This window comes from Phoenix dactylifera, chromosome 7, assembly GCF_009389715.1.
Source record: "Phoenix dactylifera cultivar Barhee BC4 chromosome 7, palm_55x_up_171113_PBpolish2nd_filt_p, whole genome shotgun sequence".
In the NCBI taxonomy this organism is placed as follows: domain Eukaryota; kingdom Viridiplantae; phylum Streptophyta; class Magnoliopsida; order Arecales; family Arecaceae; genus Phoenix; species Phoenix dactylifera.
Window position 1 is genome coordinate 14,015,182 of NC_052398.1, and position 21,296 is coordinate 14,036,477.

The following is a 21,296-nucleotide window of genomic DNA, read 5'->3' on the forward strand; positions in this document are numbered from 1 at the left end:
AAATCTTATTACACGTTTCTGAACTTTGGTGGTAAATTGGACAAGCCACATTCACTTATGTTTGGAAGGCCAAAGTACCTAGAAAGGTGAAAATTTTAGTTACTGACAAAGAAAAATTTTTAACTACTGATAATTTGAAGAAGAGATAATAACCAACCATCCAGCTTGTGTTCTATGCCACAATATGGATGAATTGGCCACTCATCTATTCCTATCGTGTTCTTATAGCAGATTTGGACATATTTCAAGAAGAGAATTATATGGAGAGCAATGCCTCCTCTTTTTTAACTTCTTTCTGGGGGTTTTTGGAGAGGGAAGGAAATTCTGAAAAAAATTCAGAATTGCTTGGGATATTCTAGTTATATCTATTTAGTTGAAGATTTGGAAGGAGAGAAACATAAGGATCTTTTGGTTTTTTTTTTGAGAAGGCTTCTACTTCACTCATTAAGAAAATCATCCATCCCTAGATGGGTTGGTCCTTGGGTTGTGACCCCAAGTTCTTTTAAAGCTTTAGTCGGTTAAGAGTTTTTACTAATTTTTTTTGGCACTTTCTTTTTACGCTAAATTCATGATCTCAATGAAACTTGATGAGGCACTTCCAATATTTTTTTTTTTATTTTTTGTTTTTCTCAAATAGAACCCCACTCTCCCTCTAAGAGAGGAAGAGGGAGAGAGAGAGAGGGAGTCACTTTCACTTGAATTACCCAAGTCCAAATAATTGAAGATGCACCATCCAAGATTGAAATGTAAAACCTTTGATTGCCCAGTAGAAAAGCGCAATGATTGGGCCAAATGCAATTCATCTATAGGATTCCCATATATATTATATAAAGAAAAAGTGTCACGATTCCATCAAATGCAGATTACATGGTAGACGGGGTAATTCATTTGGCGTATCCTGTCAAGATTTGATTCTCTGTACTCTGTTATGATGATGTTGTATCTTGATTCAAGTAGACAAACTCTGTAACGATGATGTTGTATCTTGATCCACCCTGTCAAGATTACATGATAGGATCTTTTTTTTTCTACAAAAAAGTAGATCTAAGTTTACCACAACAACTGAAAGGTTAAAACTTGAAAGAAAAACCTTTCCAATGGAAGTGCGGACGAAGAGCCATGGAGCTTCGGGAGTTTCCTATATAGCAATATATAATAACAATCATAGCATTATATATATATATATATATATATATATATATATAGAGAGAGAGAGAGAGAGAGAGAGAGAGAGAGAGAGAGAGAGAGATGCAAAGCACAAGATTGCCCATCACAAGATAGCCATAGATCATGATTATGCCGGGTGGTTTCTGGCACCACAAAGGTGACGCCCCGCAACGTGCCATTTTTTTTGTTGGCTTTTCTTTCTTGGCTTGGTGAAGGCAGAATCCTCTTTATGTGACTACATAGATCATGTCCTCCATGGCTGATGAGTGCACTTTGTGTGAAGGTTTCAGCACTAAAATGGCCATGCTTTTATCTTCAGGATATATTTCTCTTAATTATAACATGAATAGAGTAAGTTAAAGGAGACATGAACTTAACAAAGGTGATGAATAACCTCATTTGCTTTAAACATAAGGGGGAAACAACTTTGCGTGTCGCTTGCACCATGGACCGCACGAGTGCAGAGCCTGTCACCAATGTTCCCCAAGCATTATGTTACATGAAAATAAAGTGATACAAACTATATAGAAAACATATTCCTTGTTAGTTGCTCATTTGTATGCTATTAAGCAACTATAGTGATTTTGTACTAGCAAGATATGAGTGATCTTTTATGATGCTCTGGTATATATTATCCTGCAACAAAATGGGATGGAGAAATGTGGTAATACCTGTCTATACGGAAGATTGCTTTGAATTATGTTAGTTTACTATATTGATATCTCTCCAGAAGAGAGTCTACAAGAAGCAAAACAAAGTTCCCTTCCCACAAAATCAAATTGCAAATTAACTGCAACTCAAAGACTATTCAAGATGTTTGGCTATGTATAGCTGTAAGATTTTACTGCTATCGTTTAAAGCTTTTTTTCATGTGCTGGTGGGACAAATGAGGCTAACATAACATGGTAATTTTTAATTTAACATTCATTTAGTATCAAAGCCGTAATATAGAACAGATACCATCACGAGAATAACAGAGATATGTCATTGTAGTTGGACCCTTTCATTTTTGTCGCTCGTAGTCATGATTGTTCCTTGTTTGAGAAAGATCATAGAGGACATCATGTAATATTGAAGACTTCAAACAATATACGACAGTTAAACTCATTATGCATGTAGGATTGCAAGGAAATTTTCCCGCTAAATAGATATGGGCATCTCATCTAGTTCAATGATTCAAGTCTCGGTAGGAAGGTCGCACAGAATGCCTGATCGGATGCTGTCCCAATTGTCGGGACATGATTATCCTACCATTATCCCAACATCCTGTTCGGCACATCACGAGATATCTCTGTCCTAATTGTTGGTGCAGGGCAAGACGTCCCCATTCACAAAACAACCAAGACAGCCCTATCTCAAGAGATTTGGAGCTCCGACACTTGGGATTTTGCCCCGTCCAGACATCGCACGGGACATCCTACCGGGACTTAAATCTTTCATCTCTCTGTTCTATGTTATCTCCAAATTGCTGAAAATATTTCCTAGATTCAGATATGTTACACCTAGAGATCAATTTTTTCAGTGATTACTGTAGTAGTACGGTCAGTTTGCTGACAAAATTCCACCTCACAGCATAGCTGAGTTCAGACAAGAGAATAATAGCATCTTTTGTGCTTATAATCTGTTTGAATTGTTAAAGTAGCATGATCCTACCGTATCATGTGTGGGCTTATGTTTTATTTTCTACCTATCATGGAGATATTTGCTAATGACCAAGTTTATGAGAAAGAAATATCCTTCAAAACCAAATATAAAGAAGGCATTCTACCAAGTGTGATTAACATGTTCTTAAAATTGTCTTGATTCTGGTCTTCAAAATGATATAGTTACATAGCTTTAAATAGACACAGTAAGTCCCTTCTTAGTGCACATTTACTTTTCCTACAATATTAGCTACAGTGTGTGAACAAGTGTTAGAAAAGCTGCAAATGTGCAAAGATTCCCCTATTGAGAGCAACACGCTTGAACGCAGGTGCATGGACCAAGTGCTCGAAGGGTTGTGGATGTGTTAGTGATTGTACACACACGAGTGCACCATCCCACTACCATCTAGTCGTCTACATCACACGCACGTGCAAACATAATAGGGCATGCTTTATTTTTGCAACAGGTAACTACAGTACATAACAAAGAAAAATTTATCTGCATCAAATCTCTACAAAACCTTATCTTCACCTGAACAAGTCTCATGTATGAACATCCTCATAGATGGGATTATGTTCAATTTGGCTCTCTAGCTTGTAATTTATGCCTGGAAAATGAATGCCTAGATTAGACCTGCATTCTTCACATTTTGTCTAGGCTGTCTCAAAGAACCTCCCCAGTTGAATGGGTTTAAAGTACATAACCTGGTCTGGCCACCCCCAACTAGCCTTTTCATTTCATGGCAGGCCCTTCTCTTGTCCACAATTATCTTAGCTAAGAATTTGACACCATGCAGATTTCAGAGGTTGGGTTAAGATCAAGAGATGGTCATCTATGAAGCACAGATACAAATACAAGACATGTATAAACACATTACAGATAGATTGAAATAGGATATTTAATACTAATTTTTTTATATATTTGTAAATGGGCATCTATAAAGTAGAAAGGGTTATCACAAAAGCAGTCAATACTTCGTACAGTATCATAAGCATTGACAAAATCCATCATTTAGTTATAATACAATCCATGTATTATAATCTATACTCCATGAATAACACTGGCATCAGAACTTCTATAATTAAGCATGGACGACTGAAAAATAAACATTCATAAGGGGAAAAAAGAAAAAAAGCCATTTCCTAATCCTCAAATGGATTAGGGGACGTGTGGAGCATATCTGGTAATTATCCAAACAGGATACTTGAGTATGCAACATCTATCCTAGCCATATCTAAATACACGGTTATCAAACTTTGTCAATCCTATCTTGATCCTCAAAGCCAACCCATATAGCAAGGACAAACTCGGTCATGTGTAAGGTGAAACTTTTAAGCAATTCTTAGATGTAACCAACAATAGGCCAATGTGTCTTGCAACATGAACAATACAATCAAGCATACAAGGGTCAATCCTAGAATTCATTAAATATGTTAGGAAAATGACTTTTAAAGAACAGCCATATGCCATTCAATGGAGCAAGGTGTTTAAACTTAGTGATATTATTAATAATCTTAAAGACATTAGATAATATATTACCTCAATGATTCATTTGCTCCATAATGATAATGTGTATGCCAAGAAATATGATACCATCAACACAGAAGACTAAGAGTAAGTTTGCACACATAAAAGGAGAATAAATTAATCTGTTTCTTCATTAAATTTATGACAAAAAAAAATTATAGCGGTTGCAAAAAATCTGCCGCCGCTTATACAAAGAGGGTATTCAACCTATGTTTTCCAGCTACAAGCACATTAGAACTAGAATAATTTTCAATTGACCTGTTGGCTCATTGATGATGTGAATTTTAAGTTCAGTATACAAATCATGGACAGTATGTAACAAGTGGTGCAAGAATTTGACAGCAGCATCAGATCATTAAGAGAGACACCTGTGTTCAAATCCCACATCATGTAAGCTCAAGGAACACGTCCTAATACTCTCTGCACAGCTTTCTTTATGCCATCCTGGTCAAGTGTGGTGGTCAAATACACCTCCCGGACCTGTTACAAAACAAACAGTTGGTTTTCAACTCTTGCTCATGTTCTAAAAACCAAGTGATCACTGATTTGCATAAAATTTTTCGAACACGTTACGTCTATAATCTCAGCAATCATAATATGCTTGAACTCTTACAGCCATTTGAAATTGGGCCAAGAACTGCTAAATTCAGTAAACTGGAAAAGGTTACGAATATACAAAATAAAAGATAATTAATGGAAAAAATTGAGTTCTTATAAACTATTCCAAGACTAACCATTTGCAAGTTTTCAGAATTGTCCTTAAGTAACTTCTAACAGGAAAGAAAGTGTGAAAAAAAAAATGATTACACCATACAGAGTTTGGTTTGCTCATCAAGGAGCACCCATAGATATTGGCTCAAAATTTACACATAGTAGATATGTTTAAGCGGAGAGTTGTGGCCGGATATGTGATATAAACAATAAAAGAAGGCCATATATTTATCTGCCTTGACACTAAATAGTAAATGAACTATTATAAATTAGAGAGGAAAAAATATGGCATGTTAAATGTAGCAATTGATCTGACAACCATACATTGATAGTTGCAGCAAGGATTTTCTCAGGACCATATATGACTGACATTAAAGTACTAGCATGTTTTGAATCAAAAGAATGAAGGAAAACTTGACATTCACAGTAAAGAAGAAAAAATCAACCTGTCTTCCAGCTCGAGCAAGTAGGGTGAACTGTTTGTCCTTGGCTGGCATCTGCAAGGGCAAAAAGCATACAAAATAAATCTTCAAAGATGTTTAGATCTTAGCAGAAGGAGAAAAATGCTTCTCTTGATAAAAGTTTCCATCTCACATTTGAGAGCCAAAGTTCCAAGTCCTGTGAGACCACACGCTTCTCCAGTCCTTGCCGCCCAAGTCTTACATCAGTTATGCTGCACAGGGTAGTGGTAAGTTTGCACTTTAAGTATATTTAATGAGGAAAACATGATAACAATCCTCATGCTATTTATTTGGTTTCAAATTATAAATCAAATATGAGAATAAAAGGATGATGACAATATTTATCAATTGTATGTATACCTTTTTCAGGTTCTTTCCGAAGGTCAACAGCAGTTAAGAATTTTGTATTGTATAGTTCTCAACACAATATATTTCTCAATTTCCAAGTAGTACTTGAAAGTTATTTGAAGTATATTCAAAATTTCAACCAAGGTCAGGTAATATATAAGTGTTTCTAGTTCTACATTTGCAATCTAACAACAGAGGACATAACCTAACATTTCTAAATGATGCTATAACTGGAAAAAATGAAGGATAAACAGAGTATCTATCCAACCTATGTTTTTCCATTTCTTTTTGTGCATAGTGTAGTCTATGGAAAATTTTGTTCCTACACTGATTAACCTTCGCTTTGTCCCTTTTACAAATTTGTAATTTTTCATCTTGCAGATATAGTTGCTAGAACAGATCTACAATGTCCAAAGATCAATAGTTGAGAAAGTAATGATGATGAAATCAGGTCTGATGTAAAACTATAGTATATTTATAGGTAACAGAGTTAGAACACTAAATGAGGCCCTATAAAGAACATGAGCATTGTTGCATTATAAAACAGACCATCAATTATTGGCAGTACTAAGCTTAAACATTCATTTAAGAAAGTACTGGTGCGCAGTCACAGTATGAGTGAGTAGTATGGCGCCCAAAGCAGGAAGCAGGGCAAAATCAGAAGGAAGTTGAAGAATAAAGAGTTGAAGAATGTCAGAAGGAATATAAGAATGATTTTCACAAACTGAACTAAAAGGAACAATATCCAAACATAATAGAATATTAGAAACAACCCTCCCACAGTCTTGAACAGCATCTAGGGGTGTCAGTGGGCCCAACAAGAAGAAAAGAGGACAAAATCCAAACAAAGCAATAAAGGGAAACAATGTCAAGAATAAGAGGTGAGAATCCAAGGAAGGCTATACCCAAAAAGCCTGTCGATGTAGAATAGATGCTTTAACCATTGAACAAGACACGAATACCAAAAGAATGAAAAATAGTAAGGTGATCATAAAAAATATGACACTAACTGAAGTAATTTTAGTAATGCTTTGCAGCACTCAATTGGCAACATGGTTCACCGAGCTGGACCAGTAGGGGACCAGCACGGTTCAGGCTATTAATTCCAAACATGCTGGTTTGCTTAAATCCCTGCTCATGATTTGATCCCCCCCCCCTTGGGCTTAGGATATTCAAGAGAGCCCCCTGTGTCGCATGCTCGCGAACAACATGCCCCCTGTCACGCAAGAAGCTACCAACATGCCAGCTAGGCCAGCCCCAAATGTTGTAGCTACTCAGGCAGATCTTGCTGGGGTATGCCAAGTAGTGGCACAGCTTCTTCAGCAGCAGCAGCAGACGCAGCTCTCCTTCCGACCTGTGTCGTCTACCGATACCTATTATGAGAAATTTCGGAGGCTGCACCCTCCAATGTTTGAGGGAGGTGCTGATTACTTGGCTGCGGAGGCTTGGATTCGGGAGATAGAGGAGATGTATGATGCCCTACAATTTTCCGAGGAGGTCAAGGTCAAATTGGCGGTTCCTATGCTCAAAGGAAACGCTAAGTTCTGGTGGATAGCTATGAAGGCTGCTGTTCAAGGAAATGGTGAACAACTGACATGGGAGGAATTTAAAGGTAAATTATACAACCAATACTTTCCTCAATCAGTGAGATTGGTGAAGCAGAACGAATTCTTGGCCCTGAAACAGACCGAGAATATGACAGTATTGGAATATGCCAGCAAGTTTAATGAATTGGGCAGGTTTTGTCCTCAGTTCATGGAGGAAGAGATAAGTAAAGCTAATAGGTTTGAACAAGGCCTGAGATATGGGATCAGGTCCAGGTTGGCTGTTCTGCTTTTCACTAGTTACCAGGATGTATTGAAAAGGGCTCTAAAATTAGAAGCCGAATTGAAGAGATCAGAAAAAGAAAGAAGTGACCAGAAGAGACCCAAGATGACAGAAAGTCTGAGTGACAGGCCACAGAACCTTGAAAGTAGTACAAATAAGAAGAAGAGGTTTGAGGTCTGTACCTACTGTGGCAAGACTCATGGGGGGCCTTGTTTTAAGAAGATGGGAGTCTGCTTCACTTGTGGTCAACATGGACATTTCGCACGGGATTGTCCAAATAAAAAGAAGAATGATTCGGAACCTACTAAATCGGAAGCTCAGCTTTTGCATTGACTCAGTAGAATGCTGGTACAAATGATCAAATAGTGACAAATATCATCCTAGATAATGCCATGAAGGCCAGGTGTCAATTAATTGTAAATCTTCTGACACCTTTGTATCTTGTGGGTTTCTAACCCTCTAAAATGCACGTCATAAGAATTGAACCAGTCTTTATGTGATGTCATCTCTCTTAAAAAAAAAAAAAGCTATTCTTATGGATGTTATGTTTAAGAATCTTTTCACTTAAGTGAGAAAGTTAGAGTTAATACAAATTGAGACTGAGCCTTTGATATGTTGGGCTCAATCAAAGTTGCGCAGCGGAAGTCTAGTGGAATATTAGATAAAAGACTAAGTATCTTTATTTGTTTAAGGATTAAAGTATGTAAAATTTCGAGGACGAAATTTCTTTTAAGGAGGGAAGAATGTAAACCCCGGACCAGATGGACCGAAGTCGGCGGTCCATCTGGTGATTTCGGGAATAAGGCGGTGGAGAACGGCAGCTGTTGAGGCAGTTAAAACTGCCTAACAGCCGCGGTCCCCCACCCCTCCGAGCTGGATGAGGAGCTACAAAAGCCCATGGAGTCACAGAGAACTCCATCGACCACCTCTTACCTCCCTTACTCTTTGTCTTCTGTGCAAGGAGCCGGACCGAGAGCAGTGGCGCCGGAGGAGGGAGGATCTCCAGCTTGTCATCACCTTCTGCCGCCGAAGCAGGCACAGTAGTCGCCGGGAATACTTCACGGCTCATCGGAATGAGGTAAACCCTAACCCTTCTCCCCATTCATGATTTACATGTTAATAGCTTAGATCCAATCTAGCTAGAAGAGGATTAACAGAGAAAGATGGGTAGGGAGATGATGTAGAGGGGAAGATCTTATCATGGGCGGCATTCATCCGGCACTGGGTCCATCGACCGAAAACCATTGACGGCCCGTGTTGAAGAACCTTCCCCTCCACTCAACAGTGGCTTCCCCTTCCCATTAAAACCCTAGATCTAAAGATGTAAAGAATCAACCTACCTTAGATGCACGGAAGGACCCTCGGCTCGGACAGATCTGGTTCCCAGGGGTGGAACCGGTGTGATCTTCGCCGGAGGGGATCGGAGAAGACGGCCGAAGGGAGATTTCCCTGTTGACCGTGGGTGGCTGCCGGCTTGAAGCATGATGGACGCCATCAGGCTGACCGTGGACGTCGGCCGTACATTTCGCGGGCACCACCGGCTTCGGCGGGGCTCCTCTACATCTCGGTGGTACCCGCAACCCACCTCCTCCACCGGAGGTGGAGAAGGAGAGGGGCCAGCCGGGCCGCGGCCGCTGCAGGCACCGCCGGTTGGCTGCAGCGCCGCCGGCTTCGGGCCGGCCTCATCCCGAGCCCCCTTCCGAGCTCGCCCCTAGCTTCGTGGGGGGAAAGAAGAGAAGAGGAGGAGGGGATCGGGATGGAAAATGGAAGAAGAAAGAAAGAGAAGAGAAGAAAAAGAAAGAAAAAAAAAGGAAAAGAAAAGAAAAAAAAAAAAAAGAGGCTGTGGGCCTGATTCCGGAGTGGGCTTCAAATAAACTTGGATTTAGAAGCCTGAAGCCGGGCTGGGCCCTGGCCCGAGCTAAATAATTTTTAACCCAGAACCGGACAATATCTGGCAGGGGAGCCCCGTGTTCCCCCCTCATGTGGCCCCCACGTGGGCACTAGGTGCCTCACGTGCCTCGCAGAGGCGGGGGCGTGACATTTGGTATCAGAGCCGAGGACGGCTCTTGTCCGATGGTGGGAAGGGTGTGAGGCCCAATAGTCCCACATCGGAAAGACTCGTTCCAGAGCCTGGGCATATGAGGCGGGTGTCTCCAAATCCTGCAGACGCGTTTTGGGTGGAAAACAAAACCGGGGAGGGGTGAAGGACGCTTGCGTGAAGCCCCAGAACCGGACAATATCTGGCAGGGGAGCCCCGTGTTCCCCCCTCATGTGGCCCCCACGTGGGCACTAGGTGCCTCACGTGCCTCGCAGAGGCGGGGGCGTGACACCCCCCCCTTTCCCGCTGCTTGCAATGGTCCGCCCTCTAACCGCCAACATTCAAGGGTCCGGTAAGTCCCCCCCTCCCTCTCTCTCACACACACACTTGCTCGCTTGCACGGGTTAGGGTTTCCCTTACCCTCCCCTTCCCCCCTCGTTTCCTCTCTCTCTCTCTCCCTCTCTCAGGTTTGGGTTAGGGCTTCCCTTGGCCCTCCTCCTTCTCCCTTCCTCTCCCTCTCTCCCTCTCTCGTTTTCTCCCTCTCTGACTCTCCCTAATTTAGTAGCACAATATGGACCCGTATTGTGCTAAGCCGGTCACTAGCTGGTACACCCTCTAGTACTAGTTCAACGAACTTTGATTGGCAGTGTTGTATGTCAAAGAAATAGGGTCTGGCGCCACGAAAATTTATTACAAGATTTAGGTGAGGTAGTGATTGCGGTTGTGGTATGATTCATTTCTTTGTGACAGTTACTCACTTATAGCAATAGATGTTGAATCTAGAATAACTTTCTTCTTGAAAAGTAATGAGGTCATCTAGTGAATATGGAAGTACAAAAATAAATTGTTTCAAATATTTTCATGAAAATGAACTCAATAAGATAAAGTGTGATAGTTATCACAACATGAATCTATGTACATAAGGATTTTTAAAACATGAAATTGAAAGAATAGTGAGAAAATACGCAAGATGAGACCAAAAAGTTAGTTATCTCATGTAAAAATAATATGTCGACTGCACCTAATGCAGCCAGTTGGCACTCCTTTCCTAAGTGGAGAGTTCCCCTATTTGACTCGGGATGGTGGGCACTCCCACAATATTTCCTAAAGAGAGAGAGAGAGAGCATATTCAAATCTCAAAATACCATTATATGTCGTAAGGTAATTAATCTTCACCTATGAATTGGCATATATTTAAGAATAATTTGAGTAGAAAGGTCAGTTTATATCAAGCATGAGAAAATTTGCATAAATATTTTAAAAATCGTTTGAATTAAAAACGTAAGTTGCATATAAACAATAATGTCCCCTATGAACATTAAAGGCTACTTCTAACTAATTTCTCCTGCAAGAAAGCCCTAAAATTCTGTAAATATCTGCATTTCTACTAGTGTACTGTTCAAAAGCAAATTCTTGACATAAATATTTATATCATGCAACAAATCCTTAAGACTTGAGTTTACAGATATGAAACCATACCCATCCTCTTGTAATAGTTCTTTACATATGCTCTCAAGTCCTGGAAGAGGTTCAATGTTCATGTTCGAAGACATGTTGAGAGCATCAGACACTTCCTGGCCTTCCTGTTGACATTTATAATTTATGAGCAATTTTAGTCTGCAAGGAAATCATTATAAAAGCACCGGTTGGAAATTGTGAACATCTATATCCAACAATCTACCTGAGGAATTACTTTGTCCAGTGTCTCCAAAAGAGGATCATCTTCTAACTGCTTGATTGAGAGGGCAATCCTAGACTTTTCTCTGATTTTTAAAGACAAGCAATTGTTACAAGCTACTTACAGGTTAAAAAAATTAGTAATCATCTTTTCTAATAGTAATTCTGATGTAAGTTCCACACTTCTCAAGAGTATTAACTTGAAGAGCAGATGGTCAAAGTGCATAAAAGGGATAAATTAGCAACAGTTACATAGCTTATTCACGAGTTAAATTTCTGCCAAATACATGAATCATGTATAAAAAACATATAATTTTCAATTTGTAATGCATTTGCAGATAAAAGATTCCATACAATGCAGTTGTACAAACTACCAAGTATAGTGCGAAAACCTCTATGCGTTCTGTACTGCATAAATTTGAAATATTGATTGAAAGGCAGAGGTGATAGCTTATTTAAACACAGCATTATAAGAATCTCTATCTAGTGGTATACAACAACGTATTTAAGAACAAATATGACTAAGAAACTTAACTGACTAGACTTTCATCTATCTTACCTATCTATATGAATAATTTTGACCCTCACTTGGTCTCCTTCATTAAGAAAATCTCTCACATCTTGAACCAAATCCCAAGAAACCTCAGAGACATGTACAAGTCCAGTGAGATAATAGAAACCTATCCAGGAATATTGTATATCAGACATCAGATGACAAATAAATTTAAAGTGCAGTAGTGTCAATAATTTCATCATGAATTAGTGGTACCATCATGGAAACGTAGATGAACAAATGCACCATAGTCTTCCACTGAACCCACTCTTGCATCAAAAACATCCCCAACCTTGACTTGGCTTGAATACTTTGACCAAATGGCATCCTTTTCAGAGAATATAAGCTTCTTTTCCTCCTCACTTGCTTCAATCACCTACAGAATTGATATAGAATCTTTTCAACACATAGCGAATCAAAATTAATAATTATTAAAAGCATACATAATTTTAAAACATATAAAGTTTGAAGTGAGGGAAGTTTCATTCCACCACATAAATCACTTGTTCAATAATGGTCAAACTTTTGACAGCCACTAATGTCTGCGCTGCTTATGAATTGTATACTTGGAATTAGAAAGAATACCCACCTTCTTTTAAATATGTAGTGCAAAGCGTGCCGATAGGTAAGGGCAGGCAGCATAGCAAACTTAGTATAAAAGCATGTATATGTGTTTGTTTGATTTATCGTATAAAAGCACCCAAATCAGCTGAAATTTAGTATGTGCATGTTTTGAAATATATAGATCAAGATCAATGAGTTGGATTTGTAAATTATACAACCTATAATATGTTTTCTTATCAGCTAGCTATATTCCTACAATTCGTTTTGTTCAAGCTCGATGCATGAGAAAGAGGCCTTCGAACTAAATGATATTTAGTCTGCAGGCATTTTATATAACGTAGATCATGATCAATTGTGTGCATTTTGATTTTGAGAGGTCCATCACTGATTTTCACTAGGAAGCATTTTATGTCAAATGCTCTCAAAAGAATTCTAGCTTAACCCTATATGTGTGTATGTGGTAGTTCTGTAAAAACTCATGTATATTTGGTCATGTAAGAGATGAAACTGAAAACCACTTCAATTTTATATGAGACAGAGCTTTTATATTATCATGGCAGTTGATGCCCCACTGAGCTCAGCATGCAAAATAATGCAAACAAATCATAAAAAGTGTCAAAAAATCAATTAGATATGCTGAAAAGTGTCTGCATCTAGGTTAAATAGTTGAAGCATCTCTACATATAAAAATAAGACATTAAAAATGTTATAAGAACTAGAGAAAGGATAGAAACAAAGGTTTTGAAGTTCTGGCCAATATAGATTGGATTTGGCATGGGCCAACACAAGACCGCCCATTTTTTTAGTTTTCAGCCAGTTCGGCCACACCCAAAACTGGTGAAATTAAAGAGAATTGTACTTTAAATCAGCTTTGCAGACTGTTTAGGCCTTTTTATTTCATTAGGGGATTGTGGGGATACAGCGGACTGTACAAGTCATGTCCATGTTCCCCACAAACCCATTGTGAAAATAAGACAGGTAGGAGATCGAATTAAAAAACAAGCTTTCTTCCCATACATTTTCATCCCTTGGTGATCCACAAATAATAGTTACACCAAATTCCAGGGAACAGAGCAGACCAAGGAAGCAAAACAAAATAATAATAATAAATAAATAAATAAATAATGAAAAGTTCAAGAGAACTTCATCTTGGTAAGGAGGCTAAACTCTTTAGTAATTTTTTCAAAAAAAAATGCCAAATATGATGAAAACAAGCAAAAAATTTTGTTTGCTCTGAAATGCTTTGTAGGTTCTGTGAAGACGAGTGCCCATGGAAAGGGTCTGACCGTTTGAGCAATGAAGAAAGAAAAATCTTAAATAGCCCGAACTTAAAGACTTAGCTTGAAAAATAAAAAACCCGTGGATTGGTTTGTTAACATCCCTATCCAAAGAACTTTTGTTAATACTCAAATATATAAAAATATTTTATAATGTAGTAATAAAATAGACTTACATTTTTTGGGGGTATGGTTTTGTTAATGATCTGCATGACTATCAATTCCACCTAAGGCCTGCTGAACCGTACCGAACCGACCGGTTCGGGGTGTACCAAGCTGGACCAGTAGATTACCGATATGGTTCGGTCCATCAATTCGAAATAGAGGGAGGGGGAGAGGGACAGGGAGACATAGAGGAAGAGAGAGACAGAGAGAGGGAGAGGAAGGAAAGGAGAGGGAGAGAGAGGGGGAGACAGAGACGAAGAGGGAGGGGGCGTGAAGTCGGCAAACCATTTGCGATTTCAATTCAAAATTTTCAAAGAAAATTTTAGGGCATCTCCTGTTTCATTTCAAAACAAGAGAACCCCTAGCCAATGAGATAATGGCTTTCGAGCCCTCTCTCTCTCTCTCTCCTCCTGGATCCGTTACGTCCTCTATTACCAGTTTCGTGAACATTGATTCTACCCAAAGGAAAGCATTTTTATTGGCTACTTCTCTAAATATAATTAAATTAGCGCCCCCCACTACCACATTGGCTGTACCTCTTATTCCCCCTATGTTAGTGAGAGGAAATCGAGAAAAGTATTATCAAAACTCAAAAGTGGCTGCGTTCCAATAAAATAAAATAACGTGTGGAGCTTTCCTTCAAAAAGAAAATGTTCTAGAGGAATTTTCAAATCATCACTACATATGCATTCAAGCCAATCATAATCAGGTAAGACTTCCCATGAGACACTTGCACTAGTGACCGAACTAGTGGGCTTATGTGGTGAAGATCAAGGATGTTATCGGGTCAATTATATCTCATTACCTCCTAATCTAAACTAAGATGCATTAGAGGGTCCATGTCTAGATTTTGACATAGAACATACCCATCCAAGAACTAGGTCAGATTCTGGTCCAGGTGGGAGAGAGGTAGGTCAGATTTCAGAAGTCGCACCAGTCTACAAGTCGGATCCATGTAATATTAAGACCTTTACTTGGCATGGTTTGAAATGAGGCATGGATTGTGTCCAGGCCAAGTCCCAAATAGGTGCCAATACTTGGTATGTCTGATTCCTTTCATGCTATCAAAATAATTTATTCGGTATATCTTCAAAGTCTAATTGGTTAATGCTAAAAGAATTGTGGAAGGAATGAAAGTGTATACATATATCATATGTATTATATACATATTAAGTAAACAATCAGGTCCAGGTGTGCCGGGTTGGGTCAGCTCAGGTTCATAAAAATCAGTCTTATACTCTAATGCAAGGTTTAAAGTATCGGTATTAGTACCTATACTGGTAACTTACTGTGCATTATGGACTAATACAGTATGATATTTTATGGACATATACTATACCTCTTGGTGTCAGGACAATAAAAGAGAGGTCAAAACCACATGTCAGTATGGTACCAATACAAGGAGAGTACTGATGCCCGCACCTTACCAATACAATCCGGTACAGCTCATACTAGTTATGTAACTGATCATATACTCTTATGCTGTTCTCTAGTTCATTAATGCTTAATTAGGTGGTTTTGGGTATTGCTAAGTAGACTAAAAGAAATATGTGACGCTAAGGTCCACCGTACCGCTACCGTACCGGTACCGAACCGGTACGCAGTCTCATACTACACTGATACTCGGTATGTCTCGCTGTCTTGTACCATATAATGTACCGACATTGCAATAGGATGGTACCGGTATGAGGTCCAGTACCGAGACAATGAACCTTGTGTGATATTATGCTTAATATAATAACATGTTCAGCTTAAAACTACCAAAAACTCTGCAAATCCTAAATAACTCAAAATACAGCTACGAGATTTCAAATAACTTGTCTCTTCTTTCCTTTTTGGGAATTTTCTGAATTTTTGATCAAAACCTACAAATCAAAGTAAAATTCTCTAAACCAATATTGACTAAAACTAAGTTCTAAAACTAAGAGAAGACGTGCAAATACTTGCTTGCTTTTGTATCGTACATCTTTGTAAATATGTTAAAATTGGCAAGATGTAATACAATTGACATGCCATTAAAAATGCAATTGGTTGGCAGTTCTGTGCATAGACTTTCATTTAGAAACTTCTAGCATACCAGAATCATCTTTCGATTTTACCTATTTCACTCCCTTCTCATCAATTTGCATTGCAACATTTGTGCATGACTTATCTTGGCATCCTTTGAAGCCAATTTCATGGAATTCATTCTATGTAACCATTCCATCCTCCTGGCATTGATAGAATTCTTTTGCTGTTATCATCAAACTGGCATGCATCTTACAGCAACATGAACCAAACTTGCTAAAAAGATATTTCATCAACATCAGTCGGCTAAACCTATTTTACTGATACTACTACATGAATTCCTCATCTGTTTCCATTACAGTTGTTCCTACTAACAGTTATATATATATTCACACCATTTCTAAAACTCTTTTTTACAATTCTCTTCTTGATTGACATGACATCTTAGAGCACTGCTATCATGTGTCACATAGCCTGAGCAGCACCTCCCATGTCTGCTTAGATATTTCTTTGGTCTCTTCATGCTTTATCATGCTGGTGCCTTTGAGTGTATTTATCCTTAAACAGGTTCATGACTAAACACAAATCACATGATTATGGTACCATTTGTTCAAGCCAACCTGTTGCCATTTTCAAGCCCTTCAGAGAGCAATTTAGATGGTTCTTGATTTCATGTATTCTGAGACACTCTTACGCCATATTCTTATGCTACTGAAGCATATACATGGTCACAACCATATGCATAGTTAGAATAATATGAAGTATGAAGTGAGATAATAAAGATAATGAACTATTTTATTTAGTTCAAGCATCAAATTAATTACCTTCACAGCAACAGATGAACCTACTAGATCCTTTGCTATATCCTGTATGTTTCTCGGGGGATCTACATGCAAAAATAGACATTAGGAAGTAATGTCAAGACGGTGAGTATCAACAAATGATACACATATTACATGTCTTGCAATAAAACATAGAAAGCAAGGAAACCCAACCAGTCAAGAATCAATATTTTCAACCAGCACTACCTTTTCTTTTTCAAAATGCAAATGAATGTTGAAAGCATAAAAGAATAGTTTATCAAGAAATGGAATAGGATGACCAATTCTTCAAGAACTTCTAAAAGAACCCAGTTAATCTGGATGAATTCAACATGGATTTGTTGGAGCAGCACATTGGCCCATACAACGCCACAGCTGATGCAGCTGCCCAAACTAGACATTTTCTCAATCCCTCTTTAAATTCATGGATTCAATGGCATAAATTTTACTTAAATGTCTTCTGAAAGTACAGAACAAGGACCCTACACTCAAGCATGACTGAGGAAGAACTAAAAAAATTTATGATAGTGAAACTAGAATTGATTTAACAAAAATATACACTAGAGTAAATAAATAAACTGCCTCAATGTCATTGACATGATACATGCATATGTTTTCTTAATCAGCCCATACTTGTGGCAGTTGATCTGTGACAACCCATGTTGTACAGGCCATTCTATCAGAATGTATCACAGTGCTATACTACATTACAAGCCAGGATTACTCATTTTTTCAAGATAATTCCTCAAACCTCAAGAAGCCATTTTCCAAGCAAAATTAAAATAGGCAAATACAAATATGGAAAAGAGGCAAAAGATGAATCACAGATTGATCCAGATTCCAAGATATCAGCATGGCTTTTGGGAGTTCTTTTTAATTTTGATTCTAGCAAAGAACTTTGGAGATTAACTTTCATCCAACCATATACTTGAATCGCAGATGGGCTGAAGGAGTTTCTAGTGATATAATTTGTTCATTTAAGGGTAGGCCTTGGCGCAATGGGTACAGTTGCTCCATTGTGACCTGAGTATAAGGTTGCATACATCTGAAGTGCCCAGAGCCTGGTGTTGGGATGCCCTTCTTTTGTAGAATCTTATGTAATTTGATGGATTACCAACTGATCATTCATATCACTTGTACCTTTCACATGAAATATCATTTGACTATTTTATATTAGAATATTAGATTTCCACTTTAAAATGTAAAGCCTTGCCTCTGATTGAATTTCTAATCTTATATAATGCTAGTTTATGCTACTTTGTGGACTGGAATTTTTTAGCAGTATAAAACAAAAGAAGAATTCCAAATAAGCCTCCTGTAGAACTCTCTCAATAATCTTCTTCCTCCGCCATTTATGCCAACTTCAGGAGTTATTTATGTGGAAGGTTGTCCAATTCAGAATCAAGTGTGATCGCCACAATAACTTTCATATGCATATAATTCACAAATTCACATAAAAACATATTTTACATGTCAAATAAATAAGCAAGTTATTCTATGGCATTAAGTATCTAATGCATCTTTAGTTCTCCTAATATCTGAAGACACATGTTAAACCAACAGAGATCAAATTATCAGGGTATATCCTTACCCTTAACTAAACCAGATATTGTCAAAAGCTTCATGAGGTTAAGATCAAACAGAAACTAAAAATTAGCATGATAGGTGTGATCATATACATAGATCCAATTATAGCATGTACATCCTATTACGTAGTTGATATAACAACGTATATAATATTAGCTTGAAATGGTGTCATATTCTATGGAAATGTTGTCCTTTCTGAATATCTAATGAAAATTATGCTGTTCCAAATATCTAATTGGAGCATCCCAACAGCCACTAAGTGATATACAATAAGAATAATATCCACCATTGGTGTACATTGTATCATGACCATGTTTTCTTCATTTAGATTTCTGATACACGCATGATTGTTGATAACTATTCTTATCAATATGATGTCTGATTTCATTAATTCTCCTCAGACAGGCAATGAATGGGGAAAGAACTTTTGTTGTACTACATTTCATCCAACATTTAAGAGGTTCTTGCAACTCAGTGATATGATCTCCATGCCAACAAAGCAATGCTGTAAGAGCATTATAGACGCTTCAACATTTTACATGTCAAAGAACTTGCTGGTAATTATTTTGGGAAAAAAGAAGAGGAAACTATGCTTGCACAAATATTTCTATTTCCTTAGCATAAGAGATGTGAAATAATAAATTCTAAGTAAGAAACCAATTCCTGCCAACAAAAAACATGGTCAAAAAAGTACCTTTACATGAATGTGATGGACTCAGCAGTGGGTATGGAAGAAAGCCGAGAAGTGAATAAAATCGAATCAGCAAGCCCCCATTGTTGAATCCTTCAATCCGTCCATCAAAGATGATGCCACTGTCTTTGTATGCCCTTGCCGCCCTCCAATCAGCAGACCTCTACTTCTTCACAGAGACAAAGTATGAGACAATATGTATGTATGAAGGAAGAATTTGTAGTCACACAAATCTTGAGATATGTTTGTAATTATGCATGAAAAATTATATGAAGCATTCAAGCATTGTAGATTCCCTAAATGGGACCACAGCTCAGCCATGATCCCATGTATAACCTTTCGGTAGTCATAGAGCATAATGGGAAACCCACAAAATAGTAAATCAGATTTAGAAAATATTGCAGAATTATAAAAACAAAAGGATTTGAGGGAGAGGGGGCTTGTGAGAGTTAATTTATACATTTTAATAGTTAATGGCCAACCACCTTCTTACTAAGTGTCATAGCCAACCACATACGACAATTGCCTATCAAACAATCAGCAGTAACATATGTACTCATTTGGTCATGATAACATGTGCAGCCATATCAAATTTCACCCAAACAGGGTGCTCCCCATCCTTTCCCAACATGGAATGGAATGGAATGGGATGGACTAATAACTTGTGATCTTTATGTGATCATTAAAGAAGAACACAAGAACACCTAAAATATCAAAGAAAACTATTGCTGATAAGGTCTATAAAAAGGCATTCTAGAGGTCATACATTTTCCTAAATCCTATCGTTCTACATTCTTCCTCTCGATATTGGAAAGACAAAATGTGCATGTGCCACCAATATGAATCCAGTTTCACCCATGTGCTGGTGCCAGGCTGTAACAAGACCATTTTGCTCTAGCACAAATGGCAAGATATTCTATTGGTACTACCACTATTTCGTCAAAATGTTTTTGAAATATTTAACTAGTGCACGCCATGAGACCATTAGTCTAAAACATTTTAATTTTTTTTATTACTCACACCTTCTGCAGATGATCTGAAAGAAAGAAATGTATTGTAAACATTGAACCATTTAGATAATAGGTAAAACCATGAGTATCAACTATAGTCATTAGTAAAGCCATCATAACATTGCAAGCCTCTAATTGAAACAACAAATCACGGACTCCATCCATCTGAGCAGATAAGTTGAGTCGGAGGATTAGCAATGGAGTATAATAGAGGACATGACAATTCATAACTCTTACTCCTTATCTTAGATAACACACACTGATTGAAATTTCACAGATCCAAGAAACTCTGCATCCAAGGACAACAAAATGTATCTGTATGCACCTAATTTGTCACGAATCTTTGCAATCCGTCCAAACCTCAGTTGGGCAATTAAGCAATTACAATCCATACAAAGGTAGGGATACTAAATTTTTAGCATGTAGCAAACCATTGTTTAAATTTTAAATGCAAACCAATATCATTGCCTACATGTGAGACCAAGAGGTGGATAATTCGAAGGAAGAGGAGAAGGATGTGACGAAGACTGTACCCGAGCTTGGCGGGCGTCTTCATCGGCGGTCTTTGAGCCCTCGCCAGAGGCTTCCTCCTGATCGACGCTGCTGCCGGAGGACACGAGCCTCGCCGTGCACGAGGATCTTGCCGAGGAGACCCTCCTGCGAGACGAGAGGCGGCACCCAGATGGAGTCACCGGGGTCGCGACGGAGGGGTTGGAGGAGCCATTGATGCCATAGAGGCGCGAGATGAGTGAGAGACCGCCGACTGCCGCGAACATTGAGAGAAAGAGAGAGAGGCTTGAAAGTGTTTGTAATTTGTTTTATTTTTAGACACAGGAGAAGGGGATGGGGAAGGGAAAGGATATGCTCCGGAGGTATGTAATGGCTCCATAAAGTTGAAGCTTTTGAAAGATTTTTTGGCGTCGAGATAGGGGATGGAGGCTTTTAGGCCGTTCCAAGTGTCTTCTTGTATGCCCACAAAGTTGGCGGCGCGCCAAATAAAAGCCGAGTTTTTTTTTTTTTTTTTGCTATAAAAAAAGGGATTGGGGAGGAAGGGATCAGCCTACCCCCACATAGCAGCTCCCACTGGGCTCCCGCCCCGCCAGAAGAATGTTCGATACGGATGGACACTGTCTTACTCACACCCTATCTATTCGAAGGTAAGTACGTCACACCTGACATTACCAAGCTACAAGTAAAAGGAAAGCATGACCGCCAACGAGC

At 38.5% G+C, this 21,296-nt stretch overlaps 2 protein-coding genes across 6 annotated transcripts; both read right to left on the bottom strand.

Moving 5' to 3' along the window:
• Positions 1-1,459: 1,459 nt before the first annotated feature.
• On the bottom strand, positions 1,460-21,005 carry LOC103715210 (30S ribosomal protein S1, chloroplastic). Of its 5 annotated transcripts, XR_005512593.1 has the most exons (13): positions 20,609-21,005; positions 19,069-19,228; positions 16,791-16,852; positions 12,170-12,329; positions 11,960-12,080; positions 11,405-11,486; positions 11,203-11,306; positions 5,644-5,722; positions 5,496-5,546; positions 4,707-4,818; positions 3,516-3,585; positions 3,343-3,418; positions 1,460-1,634 (listed from the first exon to the last, which is right to left on the bottom strand). XR_005512593.1 is itself a non-coding variant. In XM_008802767.4 (11 exons), the coding sequence occupies exons 1-10, from the start codon at positions 20,849-20,851 to the stop codon at positions 4,735-4,737; spliced, it is 1,146 nt and encodes a 381-aa protein (XP_008800989.1). In that variant the 5' UTR covers positions 20,852-21,005; the 3' UTR covers positions 1,460-1,634; positions 4,707-4,734. The 5 variants fall into 5 exon arrangements, 3 of the variants coding, with proteins under 3 accessions (XP_008800989.1, XP_026663538.1, XP_026663537.1); XR_003387185.2 differs by having other exon boundaries at positions 3,343-3,585; XM_008802767.4 differs by lacking the exons at positions 3,343-3,418; positions 3,516-3,585.
• Positions 7,299-9,470, bottom strand: LOC103700023. The gene is made up of 2 exons (XM_008782004.4): positions 9,026-9,470; positions 7,299-8,776 (listed from the first exon to the last, which is right to left on the bottom strand). Exons 1-2 carry the CDS (start codon positions 9,178-9,180, stop codon positions 8,380-8,382), a joined length of 552 nt encoding a protein of 183 aa, XP_008780226.1. The 5' UTR covers positions 9,181-9,470; the 3' UTR covers positions 7,299-8,379.
• Positions 21,006-21,296: the final 291 nt, after the last annotated feature.